The 23495-nt window shown below is 44.3% G+C and overlaps 1 protein-coding gene across 1 annotated transcript in view; it reads left to right on the top strand.

Annotated features, from left to right (window-relative positions):
* Window positions 1–23495, top strand: part of HOMER2 (homer scaffold protein 2) — a 103945-nt gene that overhangs the window by 51268 nt on the left and 29182 nt on the right. The window contains exons 3-5 of the mRNA XM_060755224.2: window positions 11784–11915; window positions 21200–21292; window positions 22512–22651. Coding sequence (XP_060611207.2) covers window positions 11784–11915; window positions 21200–21292; window positions 22512–22651 — 365 coding nt within the window. The remainder of the gene's footprint in view (window positions 1–11783; window positions 11916–21199; window positions 21293–22511; window positions 22652–23495) is intronic.

The following is a 23495-nucleotide window of genomic DNA, read 5'->3' as shown; positions in this document are numbered from 1 at the left end:
TCGTGTCATCTTTTCCGGTTGTTTCTCTTCAATCCTGCTATCACCTGGGATTGCAACATCGACAATCCATACTTTGTTTCTTAAATTATTATTATTATTATTATTATTATTATTATTATTATTATTTGTGTCCAATGGTGACACAGGGGCTGTCCTTTTCCATGGTGACCCCTACTCATATCTCTGCTTTGAACTACTTCAGGCTTCAGTCTTGCTGTGCTGTAGGCATTTATGGGAAATGTTTCCCATTGGTGCTATTTCCATCTCTCTAGCATGCTGCCCGATTGCATTTTTGATGCTGTGTTTTGCTTTTCCCTTATTTTGAAAACAACCTGGGGATTTGTGCAGGTGAGAACTGGTGTGTCCCTATCCCCCCCCCCCTCCAAATTATATGTATCCTACATAAATGCATACTGGCAAAACCTTTTAATAAAGGGTTTTAGATAGATTAGGGTATCTATCTATCTACTATCTATGCTGGATATTTTGCCTCCCTCGGCCGGCACAGGATGTTCCTTTTAAGTGCTGTGACATAACCCTCTGGTTGCATTACAAGAGCTAAAGTGACAACATAAGTTTGGGCAGCCCAGTGGCATTGTTTGCATTTCTATTCCTGCTTAGCCTGTCCAACTGAATTTCTGGAGAGCCGTCGCATCAGTCTGTTGCAGCAGAAAGGAAGATCTGGTGGTGCTTTTAAGTAACCGTGGATGTTTATGCCACAATAAATTTGCTTGTTCTTGCATCACTACAAGATTTTACCAGATCTAATGCATGTGTTCCCCTTCCCCAAACAAAGCTTAAGATAGCAGCAAACATAGTTTTTTCTTCCTAGCCAAAAAGGTAATGGAGATAGTTATTGTAACTGAATCTTGAGATATGAGGGTTGAATAAAAAGTAATGCCTCCACCTTCGTAATTCCGCAACAGATGGCATATTTAATAGAAGGATATTTAATAAAGAATTTAATTTTATAAGAAAACTTCGAGTTCAGAGCTTTGAAGAGAGTCCATGTGGAGAAACGGTGCTTTTTGAGATCCAAGACATGTAGCAGAGAGTCCATGATCTTTGGGAAGGCTGGCTGGTATCCCTGGAGCTCGCGGATGGAGCCCCAGCAGTGCTGCAATCAATCCGTGCTTTGGTTCTTGGAAAACTAGAATTCCCCTCCAAGGTCCGAGGCCCCAAGGCCAGGCTCTTCCCCGAAGTCCCATGGGGGAACCGCACCGAGTCTCCGGATCAGGAGCTTGGCAGGAGCAAGGGGCGGCAAGGCGAAATGGAGCGGCAGCAATGGAACCGGCACTTTTGACAATCAGCTGTTTCTGATAAAATATATTCTCAAAACTTGAGAGGTTATTTCCTGAGTGTAGAGACCCATAATGAGAAAAGCGAGATGGCAGATAAGGTTAGAATTTAGCACAGAAAAATAAGCCGTCAAAATGGAGCCGATTCGCCATTTTGTGGATCCGGAGATCCAGAAGGAGAGATTCCGTATCCGCCGTTTGAAGTGACGCGGATCCAGCATCCCCGGAACGCCAGGGAGGCATTCCGGGCAGGCCCGCAGTCTCCCGCGGCCAGGAAAAGGTTGAATTCATGCATTTAGATAGTTCAGGCAAGAAGTGACACAAAGTATCAGGCTAGAGAGTTAAAAGTTGCAATTTCAACTATCTTTATTAAGGGAATTGTTACAAAGTTAGGGCTTGGGGGAAAGTGAGGGAAAGGCATAGAGGCTGTGTTGTTGTTGTTCATTCGTTCAGTCGTCTCCGACTCTTCGTGACCTCATGGACCAGCTCACGCCAGAGCTCCCTGTCGGCCGTCACCATCCCCAGCTCCTTCAAGGTCAGTCCAGTCACTTCAAGGATGCCGTCCATCCATCTTGCCCTTGGTCGGCCCCTCTTCCTTTTGCCTTCCACCTTCCCCAGCATCATTCCCTTCTCTAGGCTTTGCTGTCTCCTCAGGATGTGGCCAAAGGACTTCAACTTTGTCTCTAGTCTCCTTCCCTCCAGTGAGCAGTCGGGCTTTATTTCCTGGAGGATGGACTGGTTGGATCTTCTCGCAGTCCAAGGCACTCTCAGAACTTTCCTCCAACACCACAGCTCAAAAGCATCTCTCTTCCTTCGCTCAGCCTTCCCGAAGGTCCAGCTCTCACATCTGTAGGTGACTACAGGGAAGACCATGGCTTTGACTAGGCAATGGATCTTTGTTGCCAGTCTGATGTCTCTACTCTTGACTATTTTATCGAGATTGGACATTGCTCTCCTCCCAAGAAGGAAGCGTCTTCTGATTTCCTGGCCACAGTCTTCATCTGCAGTCATCTTCCCACCTAGAAATACAAAGTCTGTCACGGCCTCCACATTTTCTCCCTCTATTTCCCAGTTGTCAATCATTCTTGTTGCCATAATCTTGGTTTTTTTGATGTTGAGCTGCAACCCTTTTGCGCTTTCCTCTTTCACCTTGGTTAGAAGGCTCCTCAGCTCCTCCTCGGTTTCGGCCATCAGAGTGGTGTCATCTGCATATCTGAGGTTGTTAATGTTTCTTCCATCCATTTTCACCCCAGCCTTGCATTCATCCAGCCCCACAAATCGCATGATGTGTTCTGCATACAAGTTAAAAAGGTTGGGTGAGAGTATGCAGCCTTGCCGTACGCCTTTCCCAATCTTGAACCAGTCTGTTGTTCCGTGGTGAGTTCTTACTGGGGAAGGTAATGGCAAACCACCCCAGTATCCTTGCCAAGAAAACTAAATGGACCAGTACAACCAGAGGCTGTGTACAGTCCCTGTTTTGAGCTGTCTGTTGGGGCGCATTTCATCAGTTTGTCCCAATTTTGGCTTCCAGGAACTGTGGAACTCCCTGCCATGGGTCAGACAACTTGAAAGCGGGGGCCTCCGATGCCCTTGATGACAGGAGACAAAAGCTTGCAGCTTGGAAGCAGTGCATTTGGATCATCCTCCTCTCCCAAAGGGCCTAGTCTAGGGGATGCTGGGAGCTGTAGTCTGGAAGAGAGTGTGGATATGCTATTGTGTGTTCTGTTTGCCAGGGTGAGTCATTTTGTACATGCGCTGTAGCATCTTTTTGCTTTTTTTGGCCTTCCGGTGTGTTTTTCAGTGTTTTCATGAGTGATGGTCACTCATTGGCCAAATTTGGTGTCAGTTCATCCAGTGGTTTTTGAGTTATTTTAATCCCACAAACGAACATTACATTTATATTTATATAGATAGTACAGACAATAACTTTATCCTGTTTGTGGATTTAAGTGGAGTGTGATTTGGGACTTTGCTATCTCTTGCAAACACTGGGTGCTTTGCCCCAGCATCCTGAAGAACGACATATTGTTTTCTGGAGCATCTTGCTGCCTAAAAATTATGAGGAGAGGAATTGTCTGTTCATTAATTACGCTACTTCCATGTATTGTCGAAGGCTTTCATGGCCGGAATCACTGGGTTGTTGTAGGTTTTTCCGGTCTATATGGCCATGTTCTGGAGGCAATTTTTCTCCTGACGTTTCGCCTGCATCTATGGCAAGCATCCTCAGAGGTAGTGAGGTCTGTTGGAAGTAGGAAAAATTGGTTTATATATCTGTGGAATGACCAGGGTGAGACAAAGGACTTTTGTTTGCTGGGACTACTTCCGTTTGTGGTGGAAGACAAGGCAGGAAAAAAAACCCGAGAACCACACTGAGCAAATCTTGCCAGCCATTCCCTTACAATTGGTACTCTAGTGAGCACAAAGCTCTCAGCACAACAACATAATTGATGATGAGTCCAAGGAACAGGCAGAGGAAGTAAAAATCCAATAAGCACCTTGCCAAACAATGCCTTCATTTATCAACTGCATTAAGCTCCTGAGTGGGAGGGCAGTAAAGGGATTCCACTTGACTGTCTTCTGCAGTGTGGGCTTTGGAGCAACTCAGGCTTCCCTTCCTTTTATTTAAAGAGAGCTATGCATGCCTTGCCTGCTTCAGCAGTCGGAAACAATGCACCACTACATATCCATTTCAATAGTCTTGATCTAGACCAGTGTTTCTCAATTTTCCTAATGCCACAACACTTTAATACAGTTCCTCATGTTGTGGTGACCCCCAACCATGAAATTATGTCCGTTGCTAGTTCACAACTGTAATTTTGCTACTGTTATAATAATAATCTATATAAATAAAAATGTGATAGGTTGTTGTAGGTTTTTTCAGGCTATATGGCCATGGTCTAGAGGCATTCTCTCCTGACGTTTCACCTGCATCTATGGCAAGCATCCTCAGAGGTAGTGAGGTCTGTTGGAACTAGGAAAATGGGTTTATATATCTGTGGAATGACCAGGGTGGGACAAAAGACTTGTCTGCTGGAGCTAGGTGTGAATGTTTCAGCTGATCACCTTGATTAGCATTTGATTGCCTGGCAGTGCCTGGAGCAAACTTTTGTTGAGAGGTGATTAGATGTCCTTGTTTGTTTCCTCTCTGTTGTTGTGCTGTTATAATTTTAGAGTTTTTTTTAATACTGGTAGCCAGATTTTGTTCATTTTCATGGTTTGCTCCTTTCTGTTGAAATTGTCCACATGCCTGTGTATTTCATTGGCTTCTCTGTGTAGCCTGACATGGTGGTTGTGAGAGTGGTCCAGCATTTCTGTGTTCTCAAATGCTATGCTGTGTCCAGGTTGGTTCATCAGGTGCTCTGCTATGGCTGACTTCTCTGGTTGAAGTAGTCTGCAGTGCCTTTCATGTTCCTTGATTCGTGTTTGGGCAATTCTGCTGCGTTTGGTGGTCCCTCTGGAGACTTGTCCACAGCTGCATGATATACGGTAGACTCCTGCAGAGGTGAGAGGATCCCTCTTGACCTTTGCTGAACGTAGCATTTGTTGGGTTTTCTTGGTGGGTCTGTAGATAGTTTGTATGTGTTGTTTCCTCATCAGCTTCCCTCTGCGGTCAGTGGTTCCCTTGATGGGTGGCAGGAACACTTTTCCTCTGGGTGGGTCTTCATCTTGACTCTCGTGGCTTCTTCTCGGTGGTCTTGCAGCTCTTCTGATGTCTGAGGTGGAGTCTCCATTGGCCTGGAGAGCCCAGTTGAGGTGGTTCAGTTCCTCTTGGAGGAGGTGGGCTTCGCAGATTCTTTTTGCACAGTCTGCCAAGGCTTTAATGGGGCTTCTTTTTTGACTGTAATGTAATGTTCCTTTATGGGATTAACATAACTCAAAAACCACTGGAGGAATTGACACCAGATTTGGACAATACATCTGTCAGGCCAACAAGTGACCATCACTCTTAAAAACACTGAAAAACACAGCAGAAGAGACTTTAAAAGCCAAAAAAAAATACATTACAACACATGCGCAAAACCACACATATACACAAGCACACATATATACACATACACAAATAAATACACACACACACACAAAACACACATACACAGATTGGGCCACAGTAATACGTGGCAGGGAATAGCTAGAACAACAACAACAACAACAATACTAATAATAATAACAACAACTTATTAAAATTTTATTAAATTTAATAATAAAACTTATTAAAACTTATTAAAAATCAATAAAAATTGTAATGTAAATATATGATATGCAGGATGTATTTTTATTCATTGACCAAATTTGGCACAAATACGCAATATGCCCAAATGTGATGCCCCTGGAATTTATAGTTCACCTACAATCAAAGAGCATTCTGAACTCCACCAGTGATGGAGTTGAACTAAACTTGGCACACAGAACTCCCATGACCAACAGAAAATACTGGAAGGGTTTGGTGGGCATTGACCTTGAGTTTTGGAATTGTAGTTCACCTACATGCAGAGAGCACTGTGGACTCAAGCAATGATAGATTTGTACCAGACTTGGCACAAATACTCAATGTGCCCAAATGTGAATACTAGTGGGGTTGGAGGTGGGGTATTGATTTTGTCATTTGGGAGTTGTAGTTACTGGGATGTATAGTTCACCTACAATCAAAGAGCATTCTGAACCTCACCAGTGATGGAATTGAACTAAACTTGGCACACAGAACTCCCATGACCAACAGAAAATACTGGAATTGTTTGGTGGGCATTGACCTTGAGTTTTGGAATTGTAGTTCACCTACATGCAAAGAGCACTGTGGACTCAAACAATGATAGATCTGGTCCAAACTTGGCACAAATACTCAGTGTGCCCAAATGTGAATACTAGTGGGGTTGGAGTGGGGTATTGATTTTGTCATTTGGAAGTTGTAGTTACTGGGATGTATAGTTTGCCTACAATCAAACAGCATATTGAACCTCACCAAGGATGGAATTGAACCAAACTTGGCACACAGAACTCCCATGACCAAGAGAAAATACTGGAAGGGTTTGGTGGGCATTGACCTTGAGTTTGGGAGTTGTAGTTCACCTACATCCAGAGAACACTGTGGACTCTAACAATGATGGATCTGGACCAAACTTGGCACAAATAGTTAATATGCCCAAATGTGAATACTGGTGGGGTGGGGGGATTGATTTTGTCATTTGGGAATTGTAGTTGCTGGCATTTATAGTTCACCTACAATCAAAGAGCATTCTGAACTCCACCAATGATGGAATTGATCTAAACTTGGCACACAGAACTCCCATTACCAACAGAAAAGCTTATGGTTCTAAATATACCTTGGTTGGCATCTTTTCCAGATCAAGAAACAAACTCTTCTTTTAATTGCACATGAAACTGGCAAAGTCTGGGCAAGTTATTAAGGGGGCGCATGGTGCATCCTTATTGGCAGGACTATATAGTTCTGGGTTCCTGTTTGCTGAACTTCTAATTGTCATACAACAGGTTCCGTGCGCCCCCTGAGTGGCATTCATCACCTGCCGTGGGAGGGCTGCACCGAGTACTCTGCATTATACAGGCTTCCCTAAACTAATTTGGCTCCTTTCTGTTCCGCCGCTGCAACCTTCTGCTGCTTTTCCTGTCGCAGAAGCAGGAGCGCCTTTATTAAGCATATGATTGGCAGAGATGCATCTGCCTCCGTTCAGGTTCAAGCTGGGTCCCAGCAGTTTGCCTTAATTGTGGCTTCGTGTGAATCATTCAGACATGTCAGTGCGCTTCTTATGGCATGGTGGATTCCTCTTATAAGCTGTCTGCAGAAAAGGAGCTTTTTCAAATTATTTGTCGTGTCAGATCCACCAGTCAATTATGTTACATTTCTAACAGAGCAAAGCAAACAAACAGACAAAATACAACATTTGTGAGTTTGGTAGTTGGTTAAATGTCCTTTGACCAGTATCTGGCCACTTGGAGCGCTTCTGGTGTTGCTGCAAGAAGGTCCTCCATTGTGCATGTGGCAGGGCTCAGGTTGCATTGCAGCAGGTGGTCAGTGGTTTGCTCCTCTCCACACTCGCATGTCGAGGATTCCACTTTGTGGCCCCATTTCTGAAGGTTGGCTCTGCATCTCGTGGTGCCAGAATGCAGTCTGCTCAGCACCTTCCAAGTCGCCCAGACCTCTGTGTGCCCAGGAGGGAGTCTCTCATTTGGTATCAGCCAATGGTTGAGGTTCTGGGTTTGAGCCTGCTACTTTTGGACTCTCGCTTGCTGGGGTGTTCCAGCGAGTGTCTCTGTAGGTCTTAGAAAACTATTTCTAGATTTAAGTCATTGATGTGCTGGCTGATACCCAAACAGGGGATGAGCTGGAGATGTCTCTGCCTTGGTCCTTTCACTATTGGCTGCTACTTCCCGGCGGATGTCAGGTGGTGCAATGCCGGCTAGACAGTGTAATTTCTCCAGTGGTGTAGGGCGCAGACACCCCGTGATAATGTGGCATGTCTCATTAAAAGCCACATCTACTGTTTTAGTGTGGTGAGATGTGTTCCACACTGGGCATGTGTACTCAGCAGCAGAGTAGCATAGCGCAAGGGCAGATGTCTTCACTGTGTCTGGTTGTGATCCCCAGGTTGTGCCAGTCAGCTTTCGTATGATATTGTTTCTAGCACCCACTTTTTGCTTGATGTTCAGGCAGTGCTTCTTGTAGGTCAGAGCATGGTCCAGAGTGACTCCCAGGTACTTGGGTGCGCTGCAATGCTCCAGTGGGATTCCTTTCCAGGTGATCTTCAGAGCTCGGGATGCTTCTCTGTTCTTGAGATGAAAGGCACATGCCTGTGTTTTGGATGGGTTGGGGATCAGCTGGTTTTCCCTGTAATAGGCAGTAAGAGCACCTAGAGCTTCCGAAAGCTTCTGTTCTACCATCTCAAAGCTCCCTGCTTGAGCAGTAATGGCACGATCATCAGCATAGATGAAACTCTCTGTCCCTTCTGGCAGTGGCTGGTCATTTGTGTAGATGTTGAACATGGATGGAGCAAGCACGCTCCCCTGAGGCAGGCCGTTCTTCTCTTTCCGCCATCTGCTTCTCTGGCCCTGGAACTCAACAAAGAAGCTCCTGTTTTGTAGCAGGTTTCCTATGAAGCGGGTGAGGTGGTCGTCCTTTATGATATTATACATTTTTCTCAGGAGGAGGCGGTGGTTCACAGTATCATAGGCTGCTGACAGGTCTATGAAGACAGCTCCTGTGATCTGCTGCCTTTCAAAGCCATCTTCTATGTGCTGAGTCAGGTTCAGCACTTGCGATGTGCAGCTTTTGCCTTTCCTTAAGCCAGCTTGCTGTGGGATCAGACGGGGTCCATATTTCCCATAATTCTATGCAAAATAAGTCTCTCCAGAACTTTGTAGAGGTGGCACAGCAGGGAGATTGGTCTGTAGCTTTTTGGGTCATTACGGTCTTTGCCTGGCTTCAAGTTGGCAATGACTCTTGCTTTCCTCCAGATTTTGGGGATCTGACAGGATGCAGTGCCGTTGTTCATCAGCTCCAGCAGCCAGTGCCTTGCTTTTGGGCCAAAGTTCTTGATTTGTTCCATCCGTAGATCATCCAGGCCAGCTGCTTTGTCATTTTTACATTTATTGAGAGCCATGTCCAATTCAGTAGATGTCGAGGGTTCGTGAAGGTTGTTGTTCAAATTGCTTGAGAAACATTTACTAGCATTTCATCTCCTTGCTAACCATGCTCGTCTAAGTGAATGCTATTCAATGAACAACACTGAATAGGAGCCCCTGGTGGCGCAATGGGTTAAATGGCAGGACTGAAGACTGACAGAGCGCGGATGAGCTCCCTCTGTCAGCTCTAGCTTCCCATGCGGGGACATGAGAGAAGCCTCCCATGAGGATGGTAAAACATCCAGGAGTCCCCTGGGCAACATCCTTGCAAACAGCCAATTCTCTCACACCAGAAGCGACTTGCAGTTTCTCAAGTAGCTCCTGACACACACAAAAACAAACAAATAGCTTTCCCAAAGAGGCCAGATGTGTTGGATTACAACTGTTGTAGCATCAGTTCTTCTGGTTTGGAGAGTATAGGAATTGTGGGAATTGAAATCCAAAACACCGGGAAAGCCAAAGTTTGCCCATGCCTGGTATAGCCTTTTCAATCAGTGGAAATCACCATTCCGCCATTGATTTTTTGGGGGGATTTACACTGATAAAGATTAAGCACTATGAGATTTTCAGTCTGGAGAGCACATCTATGAGCCATTTGTGACATATTTTCTCATAGAAACCACGCAGACACTTGCCATGGAAAAGGAGAAAGAAGCTATGGGAAATTAGGGAAATCAGAAAATACTTGCATTCTATAGCTTTCAAGCACTGCCATCCTACATACAATTGCTACTGGAGACTGTTGTCTTGGGAATAATTGCTTAAATGCACTTGAGATCGGAAAGGCATTGAATCAGTTTCAATGGTTTGAATGTGTTTCAGCGGGGAATTTTTTTTAGTACTGTTTATATTTAATCCTGTTTTAATGGTTGCATATTTGTACATGTCAAATTGCATGCTAATGCTTTTATATTAAGCTGCTTTGAGTCTCCTTCAGGAGAAATAAAACAGGGTAAAAGTAAAGTAAAGGTTTCCCCTTGACATTAAGTCTGGTCATGTCCGATTCTGGAAGGTGGTGCTCATCTCCATGTCTAAGCTGAAGAATCGGCATTGTCTATAGACACCTCCAGGGTCATGTGGACTGCATGACTGCATGGAGTGCCGTCACCTTCCAACCGGAGCGGTACCTATTGATCTACTTATATTTGCATGTTTTTGAACTGCTAGGTTGGCAGAAGCTGGGGCTGACAGTGGGAGCGCACTGGCATTGTCCACATTTCATTTTTTTCTGCCTACGTCAGTGGTTCTCAACCTGAGGGTGCTCAAATGTTTTGGCCTTCAATTCCCAGAAATCCTAATAGCTGGTAAACTGGCTGTGATTTCTGGGAGTTGTAGTCCAAAATACCTGGGGACTCACTGGTTGAGAACCACTGCCCTAAGTGGAGTATCTTGCTTTTGTCCCTGTTAAACTTTATATTTGCCTCTCTTATTTTCCAATGTTGGAATTGTACAATTGCACAAAATAAAAACAACTGTAAAATTAAGGAAGAGCAGTAATGCGGGAAGGCGGAGGTTACGAGGGCGTGCAGAAGTACGTTTGTGAGACTACAGATTGGGAAATTGCCAAAACTGAGCTAGTAAAGAGAGGTACAGTATTGAGGGTGCTCAATGCAATATACTTCCACCATCATAGAATCAGAGAATCAGAAGCAACATCATGGGTCATCCAGTCCAACCCCATTCTGCCAAGATGCAGGGAAATTGCATTCAAAGTACCCCTGACAGATGGCCACCCAGCCTCTGTTTAAAAGCTTCCAAAGAAGGAGCCTCTGCCACACTCCAGGGCAGAGAGTTCCACTGCTGAACAGCTCTCACAGTCAGTAAGTTCTTTCTATTGTACAGATGGAATCTCCTTTCTTGAACGACAGGTCAGTGGTTCGAATCCAATAATCCAAATTGCCTAGCATAACAATAATGTTAGACGATTCCTCGTCTGAGTAAGATTGTCCTCCAAGTTCGGTGTTCTGGTGGTGGATACGTAAGTGACTGTGAAGCCTTATTCTTGACCTGCATGTTCTCCCACAGTGAGGACATCAGTTTCCAGGTAGAATGTGGTCCCGGTCAGGGTTGGCTTGACGCGCCTTCTCTTGGCATGTTTCTGTCTTTCGCCCTCCATTTGTGCCTCTTCAAATTCTACAGCACTGCTGCTCACAGCTGACCTCCAGCTGGAGCGCTCAGGGGCCAGGGCTTCCCAGTTCTCAGTGTCTATGCCATAGATTTTAAGGTTGGCTTTGAGGCCATCTTTAAATCTCTTTTCCTGTCCTCTAACATCCCCCTTTCCATTCTTGAGTTTGGAGTAGAGCAGCTGCTTTGGGAGACAGTGATCAGCCATTTGGACAATGTGGGCCATCCAGCGGAATTGATGGTGGAGGACCATCGCTTCAGTGCTAGTGGTCTTTGCTTCTTCCAGCACGCTGATATTTGTCCACCTGTCTTCCCAAGAGATTTGCAGGATTTTTCAAATGGAATCGTTCCAGGAGTTTCATGTGATGTCTGTAGACAGTCCACGTTTCGCAGGCATATAGCAGGGTTGGGAAGACGATAGCTTTATAAACAAGCACCTTGGTATCCCTACGAATGTTCCGATCCTCAAACACTCTGTGCTTCATTCGGGAAAATGCTGCACTTGCAGAGCTTAGGTGGAAAAATGCTGCACTTGCAGAGCTCAGGCCAAGGTAGAGGAAATGGAAATTTTACCACCTTTTAACAATAATGTAGCTGCAGTGTAATAGTGGGTTCATGTGATGAAGTCCCCACCTGTCAATCTGAGTCATCCTGATATTCAACTAACTATTATCCCGCTGCTGTTTCTTCTACATCCCTTTTTTAAATGGTTGTGTTTTTTTTCTTCAGGTGATTATAAATAGCACAATCACACCTAATATGACCTTCACCAAAACATCCCAGAAATTTGGCCAGTGGGCTGACAGCAGAGCAAATACAGTCTTTGGCTTGGGCTTTTCTTCTGAGCAACAACTAAGCAAGGTAACTACATTCCAGTGTATTTGTTGTTATTGTTGTCTCTTTTGTGTAATATATGCAATAATCTCCGTGAATTGATATTGCTGAGATACAGATTCGGTGGGCATCGTATATAGAGACAGTGGGCATGTTCTGGATCATAATAATAATAATAATAATAATAATAATAATAATAATAATGACGTGTTGAATGAAAAACAAAAACTAGGCTCATGTATTCTCGAAGGCTTTCATGGCCGGAATCGCTGGGTCGTTGTGAGTTTTCCAGGCTGTATGGCCGTGTTCCAGAAGCATTCTCTCCTGACATTTCGCCTGCATCTAAGGCAGGCACCTTCTAGGCTTCTTCTGAGAATAACAGTGTCCTCCAATTCTGTATCTCAGCATCATGGTGGTCTTTCCCCTGTTTTTATCCCCTTCAGCAAATTACACAAATTGTGCAATGTATAGAAATGCATGCAGAAATGCTTGTGGCAAGGAAGAGAGAGATTCGTACTTGCTACATTAGCAAGAACAGCCATGTGTCAAGCACAAACATGGGCAAACTTTAGCCCTCCGGGTGTTTTGGACTACAACTCCCACCATTCCTAATAGCCTCAGGCCCCTTCCTTTCCCCCCTCAGCCACTTAACTTCAATGGCAGTTAAAGAGGTTTGAAACTGCATTGTTTCTATAGTGTAGATGCTCCCATAAAAGCATTGTTGTTGTGATGTGTATTGAAGTTGCCTGCAATTTAAGGTGACCCTATCCTAGGGTTTTCTTGGCAAGATTTATTCAGACGAAGATTGTCATTGCCTGTCTCTAAGGGTAAAAATGTGGCTTGCAACCATCCTACACTCTTCCTACAAGTTAACCTCCTCTGGAATAGTAGTAATAGTAGTAGTAATATCAGGAGTGTTCTGTCACGCGCTGGGCCTGTAACAGCTGTCTTTTCTATAGGATGTATACTTTAAGCCCAGCAGGAAGCCAGGGGCGCCTCAAAGAGAGATTCTCAGGGATATTTCTGAAGTGATGGTCTTTAGAGTTTTTAATGATACAACAAAGTCTTTATTATGGAACAAACAACAAATCTTCAATGGTTCAAACAACACTTCAAGGCTTTCTTAGTCTAATCCTCAATGGGCTGGTACCTGATTTTGATTAACTGTACTTTCTCTGTAGGAAAAACCCTTTTTTAACCTCTCCTAGGCTATTTACTATCTATGCCTCATTGGTGTGGGTCCTACTACCGATTCCAAATGCGTCTGGGTATCGAGTAGACCTACCAGCTGAGGCTTGTAGATATTTCAGCTGGAGTTCCGTGGATCTGTAGTGCTGTCCTCCCTCCGAGAATTCTTTGAAAACTTCAGGGCTGTTTTCCCTCTGATTTCTGTGAGGCTGAGAGGCTGTGAGCTCTCAGCCAGAGTCTTGGGACCTTTCCCCTGGAATTTCTGTTTCTGTTTCCCTGGATGTTCTTGAGAAAAGAAGCTTTTCTACGGGATGAGCTGGTCTACGTCCTATAGTTTAGCTTCCTTATGTGAGGCTGACCAAAAATGGTTCCTTTCCCTCCCAGAACAAGGGACAGAATCAAAGCTTAATTATGATGGACAGGTGGCCTGCCCTATGACTGCAAACAGATAACAGAAAGAAAATAAAGTTGGAGCTCCTGGTACAGTCGTACCAGCACAAGGAGGCAGAGGTCTTCTGCAAGGGAAACAAATGGTAGAAGAAGAGAAACATGCGCTGGCAGATTATGTGAAAGGCAGTCAAGAACCAACATTGAGGGAAGTCAAGGGTAGTAAACTGTTTCAAGTGCAAAAGGCAAAGAGGGAATAACGTAAAAACACAATCCAGAGCAGAAGAGAAAACTGGCAAAAGAAGGCTCTCCATGGACAGTTCCTGGGAAAAATTGAGAGCCAAATTGACAAGGAAAAAACATGGCTGTGGCTCACAAATGGAACTTGGAAAAAGGAGACAAAGGAGGGCCTGATTCTGGCAGTCCAAGAACAAGCCATTAGAACCAATGCCACCAAAGCCAGAATTGAAAAGTCAACAACAGATCCCAAATGTAGACTCTTCAAGGAAGCAGATGGAACAATAGTTCACATCTTCAGCCGCTGCAAGAAGATTGCGCAGACAGACTACAAGCAGAGGCACAACACCGTTGCTCAGGTGATTTGTTGGAACTTGTGCCACAAAGACCATCTGCCTGCGACAAAGCATTGGTAGGATCACAAGCCGGAAAAAGTTACAGAGAATGAACACGTCAAGCTACTCTGGGACTTCCGGATTCTGACAGACAGAGTTTTGGAGCACAATACTCCTGACCTCACAATCGTGTTAAAAAACAAAGTATGAATTGTCGATGTTGCAATCCCAGGCAACAGCAGGATTGAAGAGAAACAACTGGAAAAGATGACACGATACGAGGATTTAAAGATTGAACTGCAAAGACTCTGGCGCAAACCAGTCAAGGTGGTCCCAGTGGTAATCGGCACACTAGGTGCAGTGCCTAAAGACCTTGGCCTGCACTTGAACACAATCGATGCTGACAAAATTACCATCTGCCAGCTGCAAAAAGCCACCTTACTGGGATCTGCACGCATTATTTGCCGATACATCACACAGTCCTAGACACTTGGGAAGTGTCCAACGTGTGATCCAATACAACAATCAGCAGAGTGTCTGCTGTGGACTCATCTTGTTGTGTTAATAATAATAATAATAATAATAATAATAATAATAATAATAATAACGGTGATGACGACACTTTATTTGTATTCCACCCTATCTCCCCGAGGGGATTCAGAGCAGATTCCAGCATATATATACAGTAGAACCAGGCAATCATTCAATGCCTTTGAAACACAATATGAAACACAAATACACAAACAAAGGCAAAGGCTTCCCCTTTCATCTCCGGGCTCTGGAGGCAATGCTCATCTCTGGCTCTGGGGGAGGTGCTTATCTCCATTTCCAAGCCAAGGAGCCTGCGTTGTCCGTAGACACTTCCTGGTCACATAACTGGCATGACTTCGTGGGCACCCTTTTACCTTCCCGTCGAGGCGGGACCTATAGATCTTCTCACAGTTGCATGTTTTCAAACTGCTGGGTTGGCAGGTGCTGGGGCTGACGGTGGGAGCTCAGCAACTCAACGGTTTAGCCCGTTGCCCCACAACAGCCCCAACTTGGAAGCAAGAGATAACCTGCTTAAGTGGCTGAGGCTTAAGGAAAGGGCCTGAGGCAGTTAGGAATTGTGGGAGTTGTAGTCCAAAACACCAAAAGTTTGCCTGGTCAAGCGTAATGTTTTGTTTGGGTCTTCTATCAATGCTGGAGGTGGTGACAATAGAATGAAATCATTGATAGTTTCCCTGTTAGGGAACTTAACTAAGAGGTAGTATGGTAATAAATAACTCACGGTTTACACAACGTGTTCTGTGTGTGCTAATAGTAATTCAAACACCCGGAATGTTTGTTCGTTCTATAAAAGAAGCAGTTATCTCAACACATTGTTGGTTTTCTTTCTCAACACAAACCTCATTGCCATCAATGCTTCCAGATGGCATTTGCTCACTAAATATACTGCCCTTGAACATTCCATACATTCCCTGTTAATCTTGCTACTCATAATGTGTTGTTGAAGGTTTTCATGGCCAGAATCACTGAGTTGCTGTGAGTTTTTCAGTATGTATGGCCATGTTCCTGTAGCATTCTCTCTTGACGTTTCGTGTGAATCTTCAGAGCTGGCATCTTCAGAGGTTCTGTTGACAGTGAAGCAAATGGAGTGTTTGTGTGTGTGTGTGTGTGTGTGTGTGTGGAATGTCCAGGATGGCATAAAGAACTCATGTCCGTTTAAAGCAAGTGAGAGTGTTGCAATTAGCATGCTTGAATTAGGATTTGAATAGCCATGGAGTTTGCAGAGTCAACCAGTGAGGATATCTGCATGGAGGTGGCCTGGCCATTGTTGCCTGGAGGCAACCTCTGTTTGGGATGTGGTTTTAGGATCCCTCATGCACACCAAAATCCGTGGATACTCAATATACAATGGAATATCTAGATTAGGAATCTGTAGATCGGTGTTTCTCAACTGGGGGTTGGGACCCCGTAGGGGTGGGGGTCGCAAGGGGTTTGTCAGAGGGGTTACCAAAACACAAAATTTTCTTTTGGTCATAGAGGTTCTGTGTGGGAAATTTGGCCCAATTATATTACTGGGGTTCCGAATATTCTTTGATTGTAGGTGAACTATAAATCCCAGCAACTACAACTCCCAAATGTCAAGTCTACTTTCCCCAAACTCCACCAGTGTTCCCATTTGGGCATATTGAGTATTCATGCCAAGTTTGGTCCAGATCCATCATTGTTTTGAGTCCATAGTGCTCTCTAGATGTAGGTGAACTACCACTCCAAAACTCAAGGTCAATGTCTACCAAACCCTTCCAGTATTGTCTGTTGGTCAGGGGAATTCTGTGTGCCAAGTTTGGTTCAATTCCATCATCGGTGGAGTTCAGAATGCTCTTTAATTGTAAGTGAACTATAAATCCCAACAACTACAACTCCCAAATGTCAAGTCTACTTTTTCCAAACTCCACTAGTGTTCACATTTGGGCATATTGAGTATCCTAGCCAAGTTTGGTCCAGATTTATCATTGTTTGAGTCTACAGTTATCTCTGGAGTTAGGTGAACTACAACTCCAAAACTCAAGGTCAAAGCTCAGCAATGTCATCCAGTATTTTTTGTTGGTCGTGGGAATTCTGTGTGCCAAGTTTGGTTCAATTCCATCGTTGGTGGAGTTCAGAATTCTCTTTCATTGTAGGTGAACTATAAATCCCAGCAACTTCAACTCCCAAATGACAAAACCAATCCCCCCCTAACCCCACCAGTATTCAAATTTGGTTGTATTGAGTATTTGTGCCTATTTGGTCCTTTGAATGACAATGCATCCTGCATATCAGATATTTACATTACGATTTATAACAGTAGCAAAATTCCAGTTATGATGTAGCAACACAAATAATTTTATGGTTGGGGGTCCCCACCACATTTTATGGTTGGGGGTCCCCACCACATGTGTTAAGGGTTCGTGGCATTAAGCGGCTAAGGGGGATAGGAAAGAACCTGAGGCTGTTAGGAATTGTGGGAGTTGAAGTCCAAAACACCTGGAGGACCCAAGTTCACCCATGCCTGGTGTAAACTCATATAAAAAGGTAAAGGTTTCCCCTGCCATTAAGTCCAGTCGTGACCAACTCTGGGGGTTGGTGCTCATCTCCATTTCTAGACCGAAGAGCCGGCGTTGTCCATAGACACCTCCAAGGTCATTTGGCCAGCATGATTGCATGGAGTGCCATTACCTTCCTGCCAGGGCAGTACTTACTGATCTACGCACATTTGCATGTTTTTGAACTGCTAGGTTGGCAGAAGCTCGGGCTAACAGAGGGAGCTCATGCAGCTCCCCGGATTCGAGCCTCAACCTTTCGGTCAACAAGTTCAGTGTCTGTAAATTAAAGGTATTTGTCTTTTGTTTTGCTGTACATGCAGCATAGACACTCCTGACTATGTTGACAGTGCTATATATTATTCACTAGCTGTACCTGCCACGCGTTGCTGTGGCCAACCTTCCCTCCCTCTTTCTCTCCTTCCTTCCTTCCTTCCTTCCTTCCTTCCTTCCTTCCTTCCTTCCTTCCTTCCCTCCCTCTTTCCTTCCTTTTCTTTTTTGTTTTCCCTATCTCTCATCTTACTTCCATATCTACTGTTTCTTTCCTCCCTTTCTTTGCTCTTTGGTTACTTCCTTCCTTCCCTATCTTTTGTTCCTTCTCTCCTTCCTTCCCTCTCTTTTTCCTTTCACTTTTTTATTTCCTTCTCTCCTTCCTTGCTTCTCTATCTTTCTTTCTTTCCCTCCCTTCTTCTCTCCTTCCTCCCTTCCTTCCCTTTTTCCCTCCTTCTCTCGTTACTTCTTAACTGTCCCTTCCATTTAATATTGTATTTATATCTTAGAAAGAAGGAAAGGAAGAAGGAAGGAAGGAGGGAGAAGAAGGAAGGAAAAGAAAGAAGGAGGGACAGGAAGGGAGGGAGGGAGGAGGAAGAAAGGAGGGGGATGAAGAAAGGAGGGAGGGAAGGAAATGAAGAAAGGGAAAGAAGGAGGAAAGGGAGGGACGGAGGAAAAGAAGGAAAGGAAGAAGGAAGGAGGGACAGGAAGGAAGGAAAAAGGAAGGGAGGGAGGGAAAGAAGGGAAGGTAGGAAAAAAAGGAGGGACAGGAAGGGAGGGAGGAAGGTGATGGAAGGAAGGAGGGAAAGAAAGGAGGGGGGTGAAGAAAGGGGAGAGGGAAGGAAATGAAGGGGAAGGAAATGAAGAAAGGGAAAGGAGGAGGAAAGGGAGGGAGGGAGGAAAAGAAGGAAAGGAAGAAGGAAGGAGGGACAGGAAGGAAGGGAAGGAGGGAAAGAAGGAAAGGAAAGGAGAAGGAAGGAAGGAAGAAAAAGAAAGGAAGGAAGGAAAGGGAGGAAAGAAGGGAAGGGAGAGAAGGAAGGTCCTTCATTCAAGCACCGTGGACCTTCCTGCTTTTGTTTTCGTTGGGTTTTTTTGAGTGGAGAACATAAATTGGACTGTGAGGTGTCTTGTGTCCAAATTTGGTGTCAATTCCCCGAGTGGTTTTTGAGTTCTGATGGTATCACAAACGAACATTACATTTTTATTTATATAGATTATGCGATGTCTGTGTCCTTAAGATCGCTAATGTAATGGGGCATCAGTTGGTTAAGGTTCAGTAAGATGATGCTAAGGAAATAGCTCATTTGTATGCATGTCATTCCCTAAGTCCAGAAATAAATGCCCAGTGCTTGAAAGCAGCAAATCCATTACTTTAATGCGGTCTCGAGGTCATAGGTTATGCTAAGGCTGACAGACAAATTATATTCATGGCCAGTTTGGGGAATGTATTAGTGCTCCATGCTCTAGGCATGTGCTTTCAAATTAATATTTGCCATTACCTGTGCCTCTTGGTTTCACCTGACCCTGTCTTTGGGTAAATGGATGTCTTGATCGGGAAATGGTGGCCAAGCAGACAACCGGGATATGCAACTTCTCCAAGTTTTGGGAAGGGGCTGATTTAGGTTAGGTTCATGCAGAGAGGAATCAGAATTGCTGTCATCGGGATCTTGTATTTATTTATTTTTGAAGTCAAGAAGAGAGCTGAGAGATCTCCTGCATCCTGATGTTGGTTGTCGCTTATGGCAACTCTATTTCAGGGCTTTGTTGGCATGAATCGTTCAAATTAGTGGGCTGTATGGCCATGTTCTCACAACCTCTGAGGATGCCTGCCATAGATGTAGGCAAAAGGTCAGGAGAGAATGCTTCTGGAACATAGCCAGACCTCACAACCTCTGAGGATGCCTGTCATAGATGTCAGTGTTGCAACTGGCCACCTTGATTAGCCTTGCAGTTTCAAAGCCTGGCTACTTCCTGCCTGGGGAATCCTTTGTTGGAAGGTGTTAGCTGGCCCTGATTAAACCAGTATTTTAAAAACTCTAAAATCCAGACAGTAAATAAAGAGGAACACTCAAAAAACAGGGGAGTTCCAGATAGGAAACAATCTGGGCCAGCTAACACCTCCCAACAAAGGATTCCCCAAGGCAGGAAGTAGCTAGGCTTTGAAACTGCAAAGGATGCCTGTCATAGATGTCAGTGTTGCAACTGGCCACCTTGATTAGTCTTGCAGTTTCGAAGCCTGGCTACTTCCTGCCTGGGGAAATCCTTTGTGTTTTAGAGTTTTTAAAATACTGGTTTAATCAGGACCAGCTAACACCTCCCAACAAAGGATTCCCCAGGCAGGAAGCAGCCAGTGTTTGAAACTGCAAGGCCATTCAGTGCTAATCAAGGTAGCCAACTGCAACATTTCCACTTGCCTCAAACAGACAAGACTTCTTTCTCCCACCCTGGACATATATATAAACCTCACTTGCCTAGCTTCCACCAGACCTCATAACCTCTGAGGATGCCTGTCATAGATGTAGGTGAAATGTCAGGAGAGAATGCTTCTGGAACATAGCCAGACCTCACAACCTCTGAGGATGCCTGTCACAGATGTGAATATTGCAATTGGCCACCTTGATTAGCCTTGCAGTTTCAAAGCCTGGCTACTTCCTGCCTGGGGGAATCCCTTGTTTGGAGGTGTTAGCTGGCCCTGATTGTTTCATGTCTGGGACTTCCCTGTTTTTTTAGTGTTCCTCTTTATTTACTGTCCTGATTTTAGATTTTTTAAAATACTGGATTAATCAGAGCCAGCTAACACCTCCCAACAAAGGATTCCCCCAGGCAGGAAGCAGCGAGGGTTTGAAACTGCAAGGCCATTCAGTGCTAATCAAGGTAGCCAACTGCAACATTCCCAATTGCCTCAAACAGATAAGATTTCTTTCTCCCACCCTGGACATATATATAAACCTCACTGGCCTAGCTTCACCAGACCTCACAACCTCTGAGGATGCCTGCCATAGATGTAGGCGAAAAGTCAGAAGAGAATGCTTCTGGAACATAGCCAGACCTCACAACCTCTCATGATGCCTGTCAGATATGTGAATATTGCAATTGGCCGCCTTGATTAGCCTTCCAGTTTCAAAGCCTGGCTACTTCCTGCCTGGGAGAATCCTTTGTCTGGTGGTGTTAGCTGGCCCTGATTGTTTCATGTCTTGTTTTTTGAGTGTTCCTCTTTTTTTACTGTCCTGATTTTAAAGTTTTTAAGATACTGGTTTAATCAGGGCCAACTAACACCTCCCAACAAAAGATTCCTCCAGGCAGGAAGCAGCCAGGGTTTGAAACTGCAAGGCCATTCAGTGCTAATCAAGGTAGCCAACTGCAACATTCCCACTTGCCTCAAACAGACAAGACTTCTTTCTCCCACCCTGGACATATATATAAACCTCAGTTGCCTAGCTTCCGCCAGACCTCACAACCTCTGAGGATGCTTGCCGTAGATGTGGGTGAAATGTCAGGAGAGAATGCTTCTGGAACATAGCCAGACCTCACAATCTCTGAGGATGCCTGCCATAGATGTCAGTGTTGCAACTGGCCACCTTGATTAGCCTTGCAGTTTCAAAGCCTGGCTACTTCCTGCCTGGGGGAATCCTTTGTTTGGAGGTGTTAGCTGGCCCTGATTGTTTCCTGCCTGGCACTCCCCTGTTTGCATCTCCTATTTTCTCCTATTTCGTCATTATTTTTTTCATAGTTGAGCTTTCATAGTTAAGCCCTTAATGTAAAAATGATGTGGAGTAAGCTACTACTTGAGTCCAATCTCATATAACCCTTTGTGTGTATCTGCATGTAGTTTGCTGAGAAATTTCAAGAAGTCAAAGAAGCCGCCAGATTAGCCAGAGAGAGATCTCAGGAAAAAATAGAGACTTCCAGCAATCATTCCCAAGTAAGTCACTTGTGTGCTGTCCTTTGAAAATTTGAGTGTTTTGTTACACACACACACACACACACACACACACACAAACATTTTGAGAACAAGCTTTTGAGAAGTTTGAAAATAATATTGCAGATTTCTTGTGCAGGTTAGAAAGGGAATGAGTATGTCACAAATGTATTTATCATACTCTCTGTAATTGCGTTTAGAGCAGGCATGTGTGTTTTTCTCTCCTTCTCTCCTTCTTCCCTCCTTTCTCTCCCTCCTTCTCTTCTTCCTTCCTTCTCTACCTTTCTTTCCTTCTTTATCTCCTTCCCTCCTTCTTTCTCTCCTTCTCTCCTTCCTTCCTTCCTTCCTTCTCTACCTTTCTTTCCTCCTTTCTCTCGTTCCCTCCTTCTTTCCCTTCTTCTTTCCTCCTTTCTCTCCCTCCTTCTCTCCTTCCGTCCTTCTCTACCCTTTCTTCCCTTCTTTATCTCCTTCCCTCCTTCTTTCCCTCCTTCTCTCCTTCCTTCCTTCCTCCCTTCCTCCTCTACCCTTCTTTCTTTCCTCCTTTCTCTCCTTCCCTCCTTCTTTCCCTTCTTCTTTCCTCCTTTTTCTCCCTCCTTCTCTCCTTCCGTCCTTCTCTACGCTTTCTTTCCTTCTTTATCTCTTTCCCTCCTTCTTTCCATCCATCCATCCATCCATCCATCCTTCCTGCCTTCCTTCCTTCCTTCCTTCCTTCCTTCCTTCCTTCCTTCCTTCCTTCCTTCCCCCTTTCTGTGTATGTGTTTTGTGTGTGCATATGTGTGTATATATTTCTTTATATATTTGTGTATATGTGTATATCTGTGTATATGTGTATATCTGTGTGTTTGTGTATATATGTGGTTTTGTGCATGCATTGTAATGTATTTTTAGTTTTTTGGCTTTTTAAGTCTCTTCTGCTGTATTTTTCAGTGTTTTTATAAGTGAAGGTCACTTATTGGCCTGAGAGGTGTCTTGTGTCCAAATTTGGTGTCAATTCGTCCAGCGGTTTTTGAGTTATGTTAATCCCACAAACGAACATTACATTTTTATTTATATAGATTAAATTACATGATATTATTTGCATAGCAATATCGTTCTGTTTTCCTAGAAAAGGAGTTGTCTTTAGCATGAGCTGGGTGATATTTTGTAGGGTGACACAACAGGTCACGTTATGATGGACTTTGTCATGACTATTCCATCTTCTTTCGTTGGGTGTCTTGTGCAGGAATCAGGGCGCGAAACTCCATGTTCAACTCGGGCATCCAGTGTGAATGGAACAGATGATGAAAAGGTCTCGCACGGCGGTCCTTCTGAAACACAGCTGAAAACGGAGAACGACAGACTGAAATTTGCTCTAGCCCAAAGGTGAAATTGCTTATGTGATTACCTTCTACTTATTGACTACAAATGATGTCAATAATAATAATAACAACAACAACAAGTCAAGGTGGTCCCAGTGGTTATTGGCACACTGGGTGCAGTGCCTAACGACCTTGGCCTGCACTTAAACCCAATCACCACTGACAAGATTACCATCTGCCAGCTGCAGAAGGCCACCTTACTGGGATCTGTACGCATTATTCACCGATACATCACACAGTCCTAGACACTTGGGAATGTCCGACGTGTGATCTTGTTTGCTGTGGACTTATCTTGTTGTGTTTATAATAATAATAATAATAATAATAATAATAATAATAATAATGGCCGGAATTACTGAGTTGTTTTAGATTTTTTGGGCTATATGGCCATGTTCTAGAAGCATTATCTCCTGATGTTTTGCCCACATCTATGGCAGGCATCCTCAGAGGCTGTGAAGTGTGGCTTGTTACTGCCTGGGGGAATCCTTTGTTGAGATGCGAATAGCTGTCCCTGATCTTTTCCCACAGATAGATAAACCCATTTTCCTAGTTTCAGACCTCACAACCTCTGACAATGCCTACCATAGATGTGGGTGAAACATCAGGAGAGAATGCTTCTAGAACCTGACCATACGGCCCGGAAAACCTACAACAACCCAAACTATAAGAATGCTGGTTAAAATGATCACATCGTTTATATGAATATTATCCAGGTTTATGTACTAATCCCAAGCATGTGTTGTCCAAGGCTTGCGTGGTCAGAATCTCTGGGTTGTTCTGAGTTTTCCTGGCTGTATGGCCATGTTCCAGAAGCATTCTCTCCTGACATTTCAGCCACATCAATGGCA

The sequence above is a fragment of the Anolis sagrei genome, chromosome 9, assembly GCF_037176765.1.
Source record: "Anolis sagrei isolate rAnoSag1 chromosome 9, rAnoSag1.mat, whole genome shotgun sequence".
Lineage (NCBI taxonomy): Eukaryota > Metazoa > Chordata > Lepidosauria > Squamata > Dactyloidae > Anolis > Anolis sagrei.
The sequence above is the reverse complement of the archived record's forward strand: the minus strand, read 5'-3'. Positions and strand labels throughout refer to the sequence as shown.